Here is a 15,642-nt window from a genome sequence, read left to right as displayed (position 1 = left end):
AAATATACATCAGCACCCCAAGCTTCCCCCACTCCCCCAGGAGAATGGCAGAACCCGAAAAGAATAAGAGGGCCCCCCCCGGTTCCTCTAGATGGACAGGGTTCTCTTAGCTCATCTCAGTCACAGCTTTGTTACAAGGAAAATAAGAGGGTAAAGGAGTATTAGGCATGTTTGTTGTGTCGTTTATAAAAACAATAAAGGTGGGATTTAAAAAATTAGACAGAAAACATTTAAGTGTTGACAGAAAGGTAGCTAGCATGTACACTAGCTCTATAAAATTTTATATAGAAATGCAGTTTGCGGAATTTTGTAAGGAATCAATATTTGCCAAAAATAAAAATAATTATAGATAAGATCTTACTTTTTGCCCACTTTGTAATAGGGAAATTGGAACTGGGTCGAAGAAGAAATATAAAGATATACTGAATATAATGGGAATGGGATATTTAAGAAATACAAAACAGGGCAATAGATACTGAATGCACATGGACTGAATGCAAAAATAAGTGGCTACTCTGAAAGAAGCACATTGTGAAAGTTTGGTGGTAAGAGGGAAAAGTGATTAGGAAAAGGCTATTTTACAAAGGGAAAGAAATAAAGTTATGGTGAGATACAGTAGAACTGCTGAAATCCTGAAAAAGAGAGGCGTAAGAAGATTCATGGAGGAAACTTGCAAGAATACAATGAAATTAAGAGATACAGTGAAGAGTGTTAGGGTAAAATACATTTAGCTATATTTCCTTTTGTTTTTCTTATGTTATAAATTTCATCTCTTCGGCTTGTTTTCTTGTAACTTTTTTGCACTTTGCATAATGTTGCTTATGTTGAAAGAGTAAGCCTGACAGGTAGGCATATAAAATGTAAGTTACTTCCTACCAAACTGATGGAAAATAAACTCAAACTTGTACTGATGCCTATTAAACCAAAGGACAAAGCTCAACAAGTGGCTGCTCTTATAATAAATAAGGGAATAATTAGCTCAGATAAATTATTTACAAGTTTATTTTATACAAACAGGACAGCATAAGAAAATAATCCTTCCTTTATAAACATAAAGAAGTAACTTAAGTAACTCTTCAAGGCCAATTCTAAATATTCTGTTCCTAACTTAGAAAAGGTCTATGTAAGTGATTCTTAAAGCTGATATTTATGGCATATAACCAATTAGGATTGAAAAAGATGAAGACAAATACCATTTTTACATTTCATTTATTAAACACAAATGCAAAAGTGAGCAGAGTTTGGATGGCTATATAGCCCAAGGCTGGTTGCTGGGGAAATCAGAGAACAAGGCAAAGAATGTTTTAAGAAAAAAACACTTCATTATTAGGGAATTGAGAGCCCAAAATAGTTTCATTAAAAAGAAAATGTAAAATAAAGAAGTTATAACAATGAAAGAGTTTTGATAAACGTTAAGGACTCACCAATACATTACTACATATGCTTTTGTGGATTACATTTCATCTCATGAAATGCCATGAGTATAGTCCTGAAAGAAGAGTAAAGTATATACACACAGCTGTTGTTGGGGGAGATACAAGCAGGAGAAGGGAATGACAGGAATTACTGCACTTCATTTTGATTTATTCTTTTAAGACAGATTCCTTAACTTGGCATAAAGTTAAACACCAATATAGTCCCGTCCAATTTATGTTTCAGTTATAATATACTGTTGTTCAAAACGTTTATTTAATTTAAAAATTGCTGCAAAAATTCTTTTAGAGTAACATAACTATAAGTCAACATATCAATTAATAAAGCCAGCTTGCTTAAGATGAGTGTTGAAAAATACAGTTTAGAAAACCCTGGTTGCATTTGGTTTCATATACTAGTCAATAAATTCATATGAAGAGCAGACTGAACCAGCCACATATTATCTTCAACTTCTGAATATGAATCTGACCATTTTTCCTGGGAATTCAAATATTTCCATATATTGATCTACCACTAATCCAATCCCAATTTTAAAACACTAAATAAAATAATCAGAATAACATTATTAGTTGTCATATCTGCTACTGAATTCATAATCACACACATGATCTTTACAGATCATTAACGAAATTTGTATTTTTAAAGTAAAAAATAGCTTATGCAAAATTAAGGTTGCCAATTGAACTATCAAAGAAACTTTCTAAAAACAAGGAAGCTCGCATGTCACGTACAGGAAGATAAAGGGGACTTACCAAAGAGATGCAACCTTTCGTACTGGTTTCCCCATTGACTTTGCTTTTGGGAAGCCAGCAGGGAAGGTCACAAATGGCAGTCACATGACCAAAGGACTCTGCAATCATTGTAAGTGCAAGTCAGAGCCTAAATCATTGTCATATGATTGTGGGACTCCTGCAATGTCCAGAACTTTGAGGACTAATCATAAGTATCCCTCATTTAGTGTCAATGCCACTTCAACTAGTTGTCAACTCTACAAATGAGCATGGCTACAGTCATTTTTCCTACTCATTTTTGGTTGCCACATAGAATGGGGGGGGTTGCCCCGCTGCTTTGCTAGTCAAAATAATCTTTTGTCCCATGGGAACCAAGGTCACTGGCTGCTCCCAGGACTGCAGGCTGTGTGTTGCATAAAAAGCCTGCCAAGAAGATGTTGTTGCTTGCATAGTTTTAGGGGTGGGATTTTTTAACTTTGTAGTGGGGAATTGTTATGTGTGTCTCCAGACTTGGTTTCGCTTTTGTTGTGCCAATACTTTGTAACCAATAAACATGTTCTTTCAGGAATTTGCAAGCCTTGGAGTTCTGCTTTATTCATCTCTGTCAGAACCATGACATTAGTCACTGAAAGAGTAGTCTACTTGTAAAGAAAGAATTCTTTATTTTACAAGGGATATATAAAATTGAAACACTAGATGCATGAACAAAGGGAAGCCCGAAACTGTTAAAATGTAAATAAAACTTATTAATTTGAATGTTTTAGAAAGAAGTGAATTTAGGTTAAAATAATTAGGTTTAAAATAATCAAAAAGCAGATCTGTAAAAATAACCAAAAAGCAGATCTGTAAACATCTAGAAACAAATGAAGTTATAACTAGTAGCCAGCATGGGTTTGTTAAAAACAGATCATGCCAAACTAATCTTATTTCATTCTTTGACAAAGTGACAAATTAGTAGACCAGCAAAAATGCTGTGGACATAGTATACTTAGTCTTCAGCAAGGCATTCAACAAAGTAGACCACAACATGCTTCTTGATAAACTAGAAAAATGTGGGATAGATAGCATCACTACCACACAGATTGTGCCTCGTGAACCTTCTAGTAATTAATTTTGCCTTGTGGACTCATTAGCTATTGCTCTGTGGACTAATACTGGTCTGTTTTTGGCTGGACTTAATTGGGACAATTCAGGGTTTGAGGCAAAGGGAACTCCTGGAGAATATTATTAAACCCACTAAACCTCCATTATGTGTGTATATGTGAGTAATCAGGACAGCATAGTAACTGAATGGTTAATGCAATTTATCTTGTTATCTTTTCTTCCCAACTTAAGGATGTGAGGAAAATCTAATAACATAATTGTTAAGTATCCTATGATAACAAATAAAGAACAAAGCTATGTGACTTAATGAAGAAGGGAAAAGAAAAAGAAAAAGTAATAAAGACAGTGAACTGGAGAATAAAGAGGAGATAATTCCAAGGAGAGAAGCAATGACGACATGATCACAAAAATTGTGGGTTTTTTTAATATATAACAAGGATCAGAATAGTTAAAACAATGAACTCTCCAGGAGTAACATATGATTGTTGAAGTTGGACACTCAGAAATAGGGAAAGCAGATCAATGCCTTCAAATTATGCATTGGATACTGTAACTAATAGTACCATGGACTGCAAGAATATCCATCAATTGTATGTCCAAATAGATTGATTGTAGTCCTGTAGCAATGATCAACAGGCAGAAACTCATATATTTAGGGCATGTAATATGAGTCTATAATGATTTTTTTTAAAAAAAATCATATTTAACAAGGCTGAGAGAAATAGGAGTGAAACATAACTAATAATATTAAAGTGCTTGTTCTTAGCAGAGCTATAAATTGTATTATTAAAGAGAGGTCAAAACAGCGAACATTTGTCACCTTTGTTACCTTTTACATGGTAAGTACTTGATGCAGGAATATACTTCCGACCTCCTGTTGTTAGCTCAGTACGTGGCTAAGTGTTTCAAGAAAAAAAATCCTAATTGGACAATTTAAAGAGGGTCAATCATATGAAATATGAGACAAACTAATTCACCAGGGCATTCCAGAGACTTCTGTATTTTCCATGTCTTCCTGGGTATTCATAGAAAATCAATGTGGCAGAGTGTGGGTGAGAAGGAAAGATACCATCATTATCTCTGAGAATGAGAGCCAAACATCTGTGCTCTCTGCCCAAGAAAAGATGGTAAAATCTAGATAACCTGATAACTCTACCAATGACATCCATAACTCTCCAACCTCTAGCAATACCCCACAAACCCACAGCCACACTCCGCCAGGAATTATCCAGAACCAAGATACAGAAAGATGAAAGAAACAATGTAATCTACAAAATTGACTGCAACAATTTTATGTGGGACAAACATCATATCAATTAAAAACCAGGATCCACAAACACAGACTGGCAGTCAAACAGCACAATCCCAAATCCTTAATTTCTACCCACACCGACACCAAACAGCACCAGTTCAATTGGAGCAACACAAAAATTATTGGCTATGCTATCACCCGCCCTGCTTGTGAATTCATGGAAGCCTGGTGCTCCTCAAGCAATTCCATCAATAGACAGATTGACCTACAACTAGCCTATGAACCCCTCAGAATCCAAATCAACTACACAGCCAACGAGAGACAGCACCACCCATGCAAGCCCCTCCCCCAACCAGGACTTCCCAATGACCCTGATAACTTACCTATCACAAGACTCCCTCTGACGACTCACAGACCCATCATAAGACCCATTATAAAAACCCTCACTTGACACACCCACATCTGACCCATCACAAGACTTATTGACCACAAAAAGCCCTTACAAACAGAACACTGACATCCCTTAAACCCCACTGAAGATGTTACCTAGCCTAGTAAAAAAAACATTCAGAAACCAACCCACAAACCTGAGAATGAACTTCACTCTCAACTCTACATTCTTCCTTCTGAAGCATCAACTAAATGCCATACTTGTATAATATGCAATTAGATGTCTCAAACATTCCCTCTGTGGCCTGCCTGTTTCAGCCTCCATGGGCTTCGTAGATGGAGCAACCAAAAATTAAATGGAGTCCAGAGATGGGAAGCTATCCAAAAATATTTAGTAATTCCCATTTCTGTACATATAGAACTCTGAAGCAGAACTGCAGGTCCTATTCAACTCAGGCATTGCCAGCAACTTTCTTGAAATCTCCATTACATGCAAATATGTTCTACCCACCCAGACTGCTTGGAGATTATTGATAGTTAATGCTGGCTGATGCTTAGGACCCAACATAGGATCTACTATGCTCTGAAATCCACATCAGCAAACAACAGAAGCCCTTGCACCTTTATTTAGCCTCCTGTTGTTTTTTCCTATAATTCAGAAGCAAATTGGCTTTGAACCTACTTATTTGCTGGCCATAACATAATATTTGATTTTATAACATGCAAAATTCATAGCCTGCAATCCTTCCAACTCCCATCACTACCAATCCTCAGCTAAAGGTCCCTCCAACCTTGCCTGACAAATACGTAGGCTAAACTGATATGTTTGGAAAGGGGGAAGTGTGCTATACTATCAGTTTTATTTCAGGAACTCAGGTCCTGCAAAACACCATTATCTAATATTTAATATATAACAGGCCTATTTGAAAGTGTGTATTTATGATAATTTGTAGAAAGCCTTTCTCATCCACTAATCCTCCCGATTAGTGCTACTATCTTTTTTGTTAAAAAAACAAACAAAAGAGATGGCTTTCTCTGTAGTAATGGTAATCATTAGGGATCGTTATCTTCTAATCTCATTTCTGAACTCTTGAAAATTTCTGCAGAAAGCATACTTTTTTTTAAAATCAAAATGTCTCTTACAATCTGATTTGTATGAGAGAAGGTCATGAATCGTTAGCAACACGGAAAGTCTGAATATACTGTAACGGCTTCTGGACAAATCCTACGTCCCATTTGTTGTCATGAAATCTATAATATTTTTCATATTTTCATAGAAATTTGTAGTTTTACTATATTTCTCTATTAATCTACTCAGTAGAAGTTACTTTCCAAAATAATCAAGTCCAAGCAATTTTTCAAACCTTCCAGGATTATTTGTTATATTAAGCCAGTGATATAAGGCTTTGATTGGCCTATACTGGGATCACTGTATGTTGGGGGTGAGGGTGGCAAAGAACACAGTGCTGGCTTCCTTACCAAGAAGGGAGTTTCCTGTAATTGTGATTCTGATGCTCAACAAATCTTTCTTTGATTCAAATAAATACATTTCATCATAACCAACAAGCCATATATTGAACAGACCAATACATTTTCCTTGAGAGTAGGGGTTTTATAATCTACTCCATAATTTTACAATAAAGATAACAGGACCTTTTAGCCATCAAAAAAGCTTTTCCACATTTGTGCTATCTCTTAAAAGATGTAGAATACATAGATTAGATAAAAAAGACAAGCATTTATAATGCTTACAAACTTCTCACAAGCTTATACAAAACTAGGCCCAATGGGCACAATTTTTTTCTTGTTTTAATATTCATGTATTGCATTTCTAGTTTCCAGAACAAGCAGATGGATACTATTCTGGTGGTATTTAATTTCCTATCTAAGATGGTATTTCTATTCTGTCCTACAGTTTCCATCTGCTCTGCAAATCATGACTTCCACAACTCCCAGGACTTTTATTGGAGTCGAAACTCCACCTGTCTTTTGTCCATCACCACTAAAATCCAATCTGTACATCAGTCATCTGTACATTCAGAAAGACATACAACAGGGATGCATACTATGTTTGCCACATCTGCCCGATTAATACAGTGCATGCCATAAACTGTACATAATCATACAACCATGTGGTGAATTCATACATTTTTGATGGCCCATTTCAGTGCAATTATAAAGTAACAACAAATCCTGTTTACTCTTGCTGTCTTTCATTAAAAAGGCAAGAACAACACAAAGAAATAGATCATAAATATCCAGAAGGAAACTCAATAGGGTTTAACCATCATTCTCCCCCAAGTCTTGGGCGAACAGCCATGTTTTCAATGACTTTTTGAACATCATCAAAGTGAGAAATGTATAAATCCCTGGTGGGATTCTGTTCCAGGGATAGGAGCTGCAACAAAGAAGGCAAACCTCTGGGAAACCAGTGGATAACATTGTTTTATCAAAGGGATTTGAAGTCCTCTTACTCTGTCCAACACTGAGACAATGAAGGGCTTTCCAGGTGACTCTCAAGTGATTGCACCTGAAAAAAACTGGTAACCAATCATGAAGCAGCTATGTCACATGGGCCAATCCTGGCATGCCTATCACTACCTGCATAACTGCATTCTGAACTGTATGCAGCTTCCACATGGTACAGAAAGATAGCCCTATGTAGAGTGAAATACAGTAGTCCATTTGTGAGATAACTAGGACATGAGCGAAGGGTCTCATGTCTGAAGGGCCTCTCAATCCAGAAATAGGCACACGTTGGTGTACTAGATCAGGGGTATCAAACTGCCGGCCCATGGGCCAGATGCGTCATGCCAAAACCGCGCCCACCCGATTGCCAGCAATGGGGGAAAAGTCACTATACGTCGCTACACGTCATGTGACATTGCGGGTTTGACAGCCCTGTACAAGATGAATGAAGGCTCTCCTAGTCCCAGTTGTCATCCACTCTTCAAACAACAGCTGTTAAGTCCAAAATGACCTCCAGATTGCACATCATTCTTGATTGGGAAGTGCAACTTCATCCAAGATTAAAGATAGGAAGTCTCCAGAATTGGAGGTTCAAATATCCACAGCCAGTCAACCTGGCAGGATTGAGCCTGTATATGTTCCTTTCCATCTAGATCTGCACAGCCTCAAAAACTAGGATAGGACCTCACAACTACTGCTTGGTCAATGTAGGGTCATGATATACAAATGAATGTCATCAGCACACTGATGATACCTGACCCCAAATCAGTGGAAAATCTTATGCAGTCATTTCATGTGGATGTTAAATAAAAGCGGTGACAATGCTGAGTCATGAATCACCCACAAATCAGGGACTACAGGTGAAACTCGAAAAATTAGAATATTGTGCAAAAGTTCATTTATTTCAGTAATGCAACTTACAAAGGGAAACTAATATGAGATAGACTCATTACATGCAAAGCAAGATAGTTCAAGCTGTGATTTGTCATAATTGTTATGATTATGGCTTACAGCTCATGAAAATCCCAAATCCACAATCTCAGAAAATTAGAATATTGTGAAAAGGTGCAAAATTCTAGGCTCAAAGTGTTCCACTCTAATCAGCTAATTAAGCCATAAGACCTGCAAAGGGTTCCTGAGCCTTTAAATGGTCTCTCAGTCTGGTTCAGTAGGAATCACAATCATGGGGAAGACTGCTGACCTGACAGTTGTGCAGAAAACCATCATTTACACCCACCATAAGGAGGGAAAGCCTCAAAAGGTAATTGCAGAAGAAGTTGGATGTTCCCAAAGTGCTGTATCAAAGCACATTAATAGAAAGTTATGTGGAAGGGAAAAGTGTGGAAGAAAAAGGTGCACAAGCAGCAGGGATGACCGCAGCCTGGAGAGGATTGTCAGGAAAAGGCCATTCAAAAGTGTTGGAGACTTTCACAAGAAGTGGACTGAGGCTGAAGTCAGTGCATCAAGAGCCACCACACACAGACGGATCATGGACATGGGCTTCAAATGTCGTATTCCTCTTGTCAAGCCGCTCCTGAACAACAAACAACGTCAGAAGCGTCTTACCTGGGCTAAAGAAAAACAGACCTGGTCTGTTGCTCAGTGGTCCAAAGTCCTCTTTTCTGACGAGAACAACTTTTGCATCTCATTTGGAAACCAAGGACCCAGAGTCTGGAGGAAGAATGGAGGCACACACTGCAAGATGCTTGAAGTCTAGTGTGAAGTTTCCACAGTCTGTGTTGATTTGGGTAGCCATGTCATCTGCTGGTGTTGGTCCACTGTGCTTCATTAAGTCCAGGGTCAACGCAGCCGTCTACCAGGAGATTTTGGAGCACTTCATGCTTCCTTCTGCAGACGAGCTTTATGGGGATGCTGACTTCATTTTCCAGCAGGACTTGTCACCTGCCCACACTGCCAAAAGCACCAAAACCTGGTTCAATGACCATGGGATTACTGTGCTTGATTGGCCAGCAAACTCGCCTGACCTGAACCCCATAGAGAATCTATAGAGCATTGCCAAGAGAAAGATGAGAAACATGAGACTGAACAATGCAGAAGAGCTGAAGGCCGCTATTGAAGCATCCTGGTCTTCCATAACACCTCAGCAGTGCCACAGGCTGATAGCTTCCATGCCACGCCGCACTGAGGCAGTAATTGCTGCAAAAGGGGCCCAAACCAAGTACTGAGTACATATGCATGCTTATACTTTTCAGAGGTCCGATATTGTTCTATGTACACTCCTTGTTTTATTGATTGCATGTAATATTCTAATTTTCTGAGATTGTGGATTTGGGGTTTTCATGAGCTGTACGACATAATCATCACAATTATGACAAATCACAGCTTGAACTATCTTGCTTTGCATGTAATGAGTCTATCTCATATATTAGTTTCTCCTTTTAAGTTGCATTACTGAAATAAATGAACTTTTGCACGATATTCTAATTTTTCGAGTTTCACCTGTACATATTCTATCCTCTCCTGTCAGCAAATAAAGAGCATATATCTAAAGTGTAATCTCCAATGTGCATCAGGCAAGTTCATGGTTCACGATATCCATGGAGGACATAAACTCCTCTGCTGCCAGAGACTCATTCTTGCCCAACAGATTAATAGACTTCATATCTCTAAAGCCAGCCCAGGAATGGCATGCAGCATCATTCAAGCAGGAATGATGCTGTGGAGTACAGAAGGCAGTACAGGAAAAGCAATCCCGGTTCTTCTCTAGACCCCAAGGTGTACCAGAAGTCATCCCAGAGCCTCTGAGAATCCTCGCTGATTCATTGATTATATAAATGCTAGGTTAGCAACCTAATCCATAATTTTCCTTATTTTACTGTCTCACACAGTACCAATTTAGGCATGAAGAATTAACATAATGTATTTGGAATCAAAGCATTTATTCTTTTCACTGGGCTATATCAAAGAATACCCAAGTCAACTTATCTGGAATGAAAAGCTGCCAAACTCAGCTCAAAGAGCAATTTCTCCTTACGCTGCCCAGGAAGAAACCCCAGTAAGGGAGCAGATAAGTCACTAAGTGGTGTGGTTGATCCTCCACATAGCAGCTTACAAAGCTGTTTTTATTTCCTCTTCCATACAGATCAGTAAGATCATTTATTTGGACATTATCTCCTTCTGCTTCTTGGGTGAAGAATGGCAACCATAATTCATTAAATCTTTATATAGGGAAAAGTCGAGTAATTGGAGGCAGTCACTGGCTGGAAAGCAACAGTCATCCCTTCTCAAAACTGCTTTTGTTTCACTGGATAACTTACTTCCAGAGCTAAGTAGGAAGTATGCAAGTCGGCAAAATAAGCAACATCTACAGAGCAGTTCAGAACTTTGTATTTGGTTTCTAAAAAGTGCCCACTTCGAAGTGTGCCAGAGCATGAGCACAACACTTATTTCCACTCTTTAAAACAGCTGTGTCTTTTTCTGGGCTCACATAATTGTCCTCTGCAACTGCTATATAATCTTGGAAAATACAAATTGCTTTGAAAAACCAGACAGGTGCTATGTTCATGTTATGATATACTCTTGAATCATCTTTATGGAACTACATAATCCTAGTATGCTTAAAATGCTTTCTCTCTGAAAGTGCAGGATACAGTCTTGTTAACAGAAGCATCAGAAACTTTATCCTCTCATTATTTGCTCAGCAGAATTCTCCTTCTGAGTGGCCCAATTCTGAACTTCAAATCCTCTCTACTGTGCTTTTTTTTCTTCAAAATAAACACAAAAGTATTAAACATCCTTTTTTCAAATAGGTGGTTAATACCACAAAGAGTAGCTTTTTCTAAAGATCTTGTTCCAAATTCTAAGTGCTTACGCAGCTGTAAGTCCAACTGGTTTCAACATTTACTTAATTTCCGATTGTGGCTTTTGAAATGCAGAGATTTGCATTTAGATTCAGGATAACATTTTTTTAAAAAAAAATAACATTAATAAAGAAGGTTCTGTTTTCAAGTAAATTGAAGAAGGCGATCATATGACTACAATTATACACACATAAAAAAGATTAGCTGCAGCCCCTGCTATATTGAAACAATAGTATTGCTGTAGAATTAAATAACTTTTGCCTCCATGTTCAAATGACTAACCTATACATCTTAATCCTGAAGGATGGATGCAAATGCTGTAGTGTTGTTTTTGAAACCAAACAAGTGTACTACTGAATATAAAAGTGCCTAACAGGATATATGTATGGGGGGAAAAACTACACTTCCTTATACTTAAGATACCTTTATACAACATTTAAAACAGATTAACATTATATATATATATATATATATATAATATTCAGAACAAATCCGTGTCTCAATATGTTGCTAAAAAGACAAGAATTCCACACTATGCATTCTACATGTACTCACACATTTTCTGTCTATGGGTAGATTGATGCCAATAAAGAGTTATCATTTATTCGTTATTATTTGTGCTATTTCTTATATTTGTTAGAAAATATTTCTTCCAAGAATACTGTTAAATGTTACAGTAAAAAAAAACCAACAACAAAAAGCAAAAACCAGTCACTGAGACCAAACACTGAAACCCTTTGTGTCACCGGAATAGTATTTAGATGTGCAGCTGATCGTTTTCTTAACCACACTGCCTCAGTCTCTCTCTCTCTCTCTCTCTCCCCACTAATCACACAAAACCATCGTTGAGGACTAAACAAAGCTGTTCTGAAATTTGCAACTGAAACACAAGGGGGAAAAAAAATTCCTTCCCCTCCAGACTGGTTGTTTTAGCTTTAGGAAAAACCCACGCTGTTTCCAATAGGCGGTAATGGCTTACCAGCTGTCAAGCTCCAGCTCCAGCAATGATTGAGTCTTCTCCGAATTACAGTGCAAGCACCACATGGCTGGAGAGAAGAAGTAAGGCGCCCCCCCCAAGTTTATAGCATATTTCCCCACCCCACCCCACCGGGCTCGCCCACCACTTTCGCCTTGCCCTGAGCCTGCAGAAAGAGTAACTAGAGGACACACCAAGAAACGTCCCGCTAGTCTCCAGCGCGAGTGAAGAGCGAGGGGGAGGGGGAGAGGGAGGGGGGGTGTCCGGAAAGGCACGAGCACTCGGGAGGTCCACCCTTTCCAGCCACGGCGCGCGCTCTTGTGCACGCGCGTGCCCTCAGTCGGTTCCCCTCTCGCGCGCATCCCTTCCGCCAACAGCGCGAGCTGAGAATACCAATGGCAGAGATTGAGGAGAGTGTGTGCATGTGTGTGGGGGGGTGGTATCTTACGATTGATTGATTTACGGAGCAAATGCCGAGGAAGAAGGCAAGGGGCTAGTGGAGAGACAAAAAAAAAGGAGGCATTGTCGGGGTGAAGAAAAAAAAAAGCGCAAGCTTTCCTTGTCCTCTCTGGACATTGCAGGCATGTGACTGAGGAGGGGAACGCTTACAAGCAGCGGCAGCCTCCTCCTCCTCCTCCTCCCGCTCATACTTTTCTCCCTGCTTCTTTTCACGTGACGGAGTGAGTGGAGGCAGTACTATTAATAGTGACATTCAGCCTGAGAAAAGCAAACTTCTTTGCTATTCAGCAGCTTCGGCGACCCTAGTAGCGGCTGTTTCCTCGGGCCGACGGTTCGCTTTGGTAGCAACAAATGTTTGTGTTGGCTTGAAACGGCTCGGAGCTATTTTGAAAAGGAGGCCGTCCCCCTTCTTTTTCCTTCCTTCCTTCCACAGAACGCTTTTTAACTGCAAATTGCCTACCCCTAACTGTCCTGTTCGAGTAGATGTTGGGTTTCACCAGTTCTAAATCCACTTAAACAGAGATGAATGAATAAGATGAATGTATCTGGTTTTGAAAAATGAAGTATGTAGGAGCTTTTTCTTTGCCCACCCATATAGCTTCTGAGCAGCCTTCAGCAATCTGACACTGTACATTTCAGAAATGCTAGAATGCAAGTCCCAGAATTCCCCCATACATATTTTGACTGAGAAATAGGGGAATTATAATCCAACATTTCTGGAGGGCAGAACACTGTTCCAGAGCTATCAGATGCAGTCCAAAGCCATATTTGTTTCTTGGGAGATAATTTACAATTATGATTTGGAATGGATTTCAAATTAATTTGGCTCATACACCTGCTTACACAGAAAATTTATTGTTTCAGGATGCTTAAAATCTCCCATGAAAGAAATTCCACTCTGTTCATCTATTCCTAGCCAGTAAACACATCAGGAATTCTGAGACTATGTCATAAACACTGTCACAAAATGCCTACGCTGAAAGCATATCCAATTATAAAATATCAATTTTCCTGAATATAAATTATTGGGATAACTCCCTGAAAACTTTCCTTCATCTCCACTGGTGTATCCAGGGCTTCTCTGGGGCTCAGAGGCATTCTATGAATAAATGTTACAGAAGGCTGGGTGCAAGCTTTATTTATTTTCATGAAAAAATTATTTTTTTTTAAAAAAAAATCCTACGGGTATAAATGTTTAAGTGCCAAAAGAAATGTTGATGCCTCTAATCTTAATATTTATTAATAGTTTTTTGTACTGCTAAGCTTGTAAGCTGCCCTGAGTCTTCGGAGAAGGGCGGGATATAAATGGAATTAAAATAAAAAAATACTTCAAATCCATTTGCTTATACAAAGTAAATTTATTAAGCATACATTTAATTTTCAAGTCCTTCAGTGTTTAAAGATGGCTGCCTTTTCGTCTGTCAGATTTATCTTCTTCATGGTATACATAATTCATTTTTGTTTTTTCTCTCTCATATAACTCTCATATTGTTTTTCCTCTGCATATATGCCAGTTTCTTGATAACTTTATAGTACCTAAAACTAGACATGGTTAAGGAAAATATGGCATAGTTGTTTCATAAAGATGTCATACTACACTAACTCCAGGACAGAATTCTGTAGAATTCTACATGTATATATCTCCAAACTGATGAATCATTAATAGGTTTTCTTGGGTTGAGGTGTCATGGTCCATCAACAAATATACATCTAACTACGGTAAAAGTAACATCCTTAGCCCATATTTTACCATGTCTAGCTAGAATATGCAGGAAACCTATTGAAGCCAAGCCATAGTTGTAGTGGTTTGATTAAAAACCACAATTCTAACTCAACTGTAGGGTTGAGAAAGCTGGTGACAAATGCAGTATAGAGGTACATATTTGCCTTTTGTTGTCGCCATCTCAAACAATATAGATGTAATATTATTTAACTTAACATTAAAGTCACCTGTTAGTTTAAAAAGTTTGTTTGGATTTTATTATACAAATTATATTTCATACAAGGAGCTGCTCATTTTTTAAAGAGCAGCTCCTTTCCTTCTTTCATAGTTTTATGTCATTTACTGGATACCAGTAGAGGTAATGATGAATTGGCATAAATGTAATACAAAAGATGCCATAAGAAGCTAATGGATATCTGAGGAGGAAAAACATGCCACAAAAATAGGCACGTTACTTCCTCTAAATAATTAACATTATAATATATCTAACTATAATTTATTAAATCTTAAGTATGCTGAAGTGACTTGCCTGACTATGTCACATATCGTGATTCCTCTTTACCATCCTGGAAAAGTAACTCTTATGCTAGGTTGCAAAAAGATGTGATTCTAAGTCATGACAAAATTTACCATATTTAAAAGTCTGCCCATCCCAGCAGGAAACAGATCAACATGTCTTCTAAACAATCTTTATTTGTATCTTTGTATGTTCTCAATAAAGCTCATTCAAAATACTATAACAATCTTCATAGTTTGAAATTATTTTGAAAGAAAGAAAAATATATATTTTACACAATCTTTTCTTTTTTTAATTTTAATATTACTTTAACTCGTTTTTAATTAAGTTCAATTAAGTTTTTGTTTATTTTGACTATTATTTTAACAATGTATTCATGACCTCAAAAAATCACTTCTCTGGCTAACAGCCACCCATCTCAACTAGTGACTCTAGGTGTCATACATCATAAGACATGAAAACTAAAATTAAAGCTATTAAAACAATTTGAACAGTACAAAACAAATATGTATGGCACCAAGAAAACTATTACTGTGGATGTTAATACAACAAGGAAATGGGGCCCTTAACACACTCAAGACCCAAGGCCTAAGGCCCAGGCACCCAACAAACTCTTCATTGCCTTATGAAAGGCCAACAGGATTGGAATCATCCTGATATCTGAAAGGAGAATATTCCACAAGGCAAGGCCTATGGCAGAGAAGGCATGTCTCCTGGTTCCTGCCAGTTGACATTCTTGGCTGATGGGACCTGCAGCATGGCCAAA

The 15,642-nt window shown here is 38.0% G+C and overlaps 1 protein-coding gene across 8 annotated transcripts in view; it reads right to left on the bottom strand.

The window, feature by feature from the left end:
• The window catches only part of IQSEC1 (IQ motif and Sec7 domain ArfGEF 1), a 309,585-nt gene that overhangs the window by 66,461 nt on the left and 227,482 nt on the right, over positions 1-15,642 (bottom strand). The window contains exon 1 of one of the 8 annotated variants that reach the window (XM_083351707.1): positions 12,181-12,252. The exons of the other annotated variants lie outside the window; for them this stretch is intronic. Coding sequence (XP_083207833.1) covers positions 12,181-12,245 — 65 coding nt within the window. The 5' untranslated portion in view covers positions 12,246-12,252. Of the gene's footprint in view, positions 1-12,180; positions 12,253-15,642 lie in introns of those variants that run through there. 8 annotated transcript variants of the gene reach the window in all.

Source organism: Vipera ursinii, assembly GCF_947247035.1.
Source record: "Vipera ursinii genome assembly, chromosome: 2".
Classification (NCBI taxonomy): domain Eukaryota; kingdom Metazoa; phylum Chordata; class Lepidosauria; order Squamata; family Viperidae; genus Vipera; species Vipera ursinii.
Note: the sequence above shows the minus strand (reverse complement) of the source record. Positions and strands in the feature narration are given on the sequence as shown.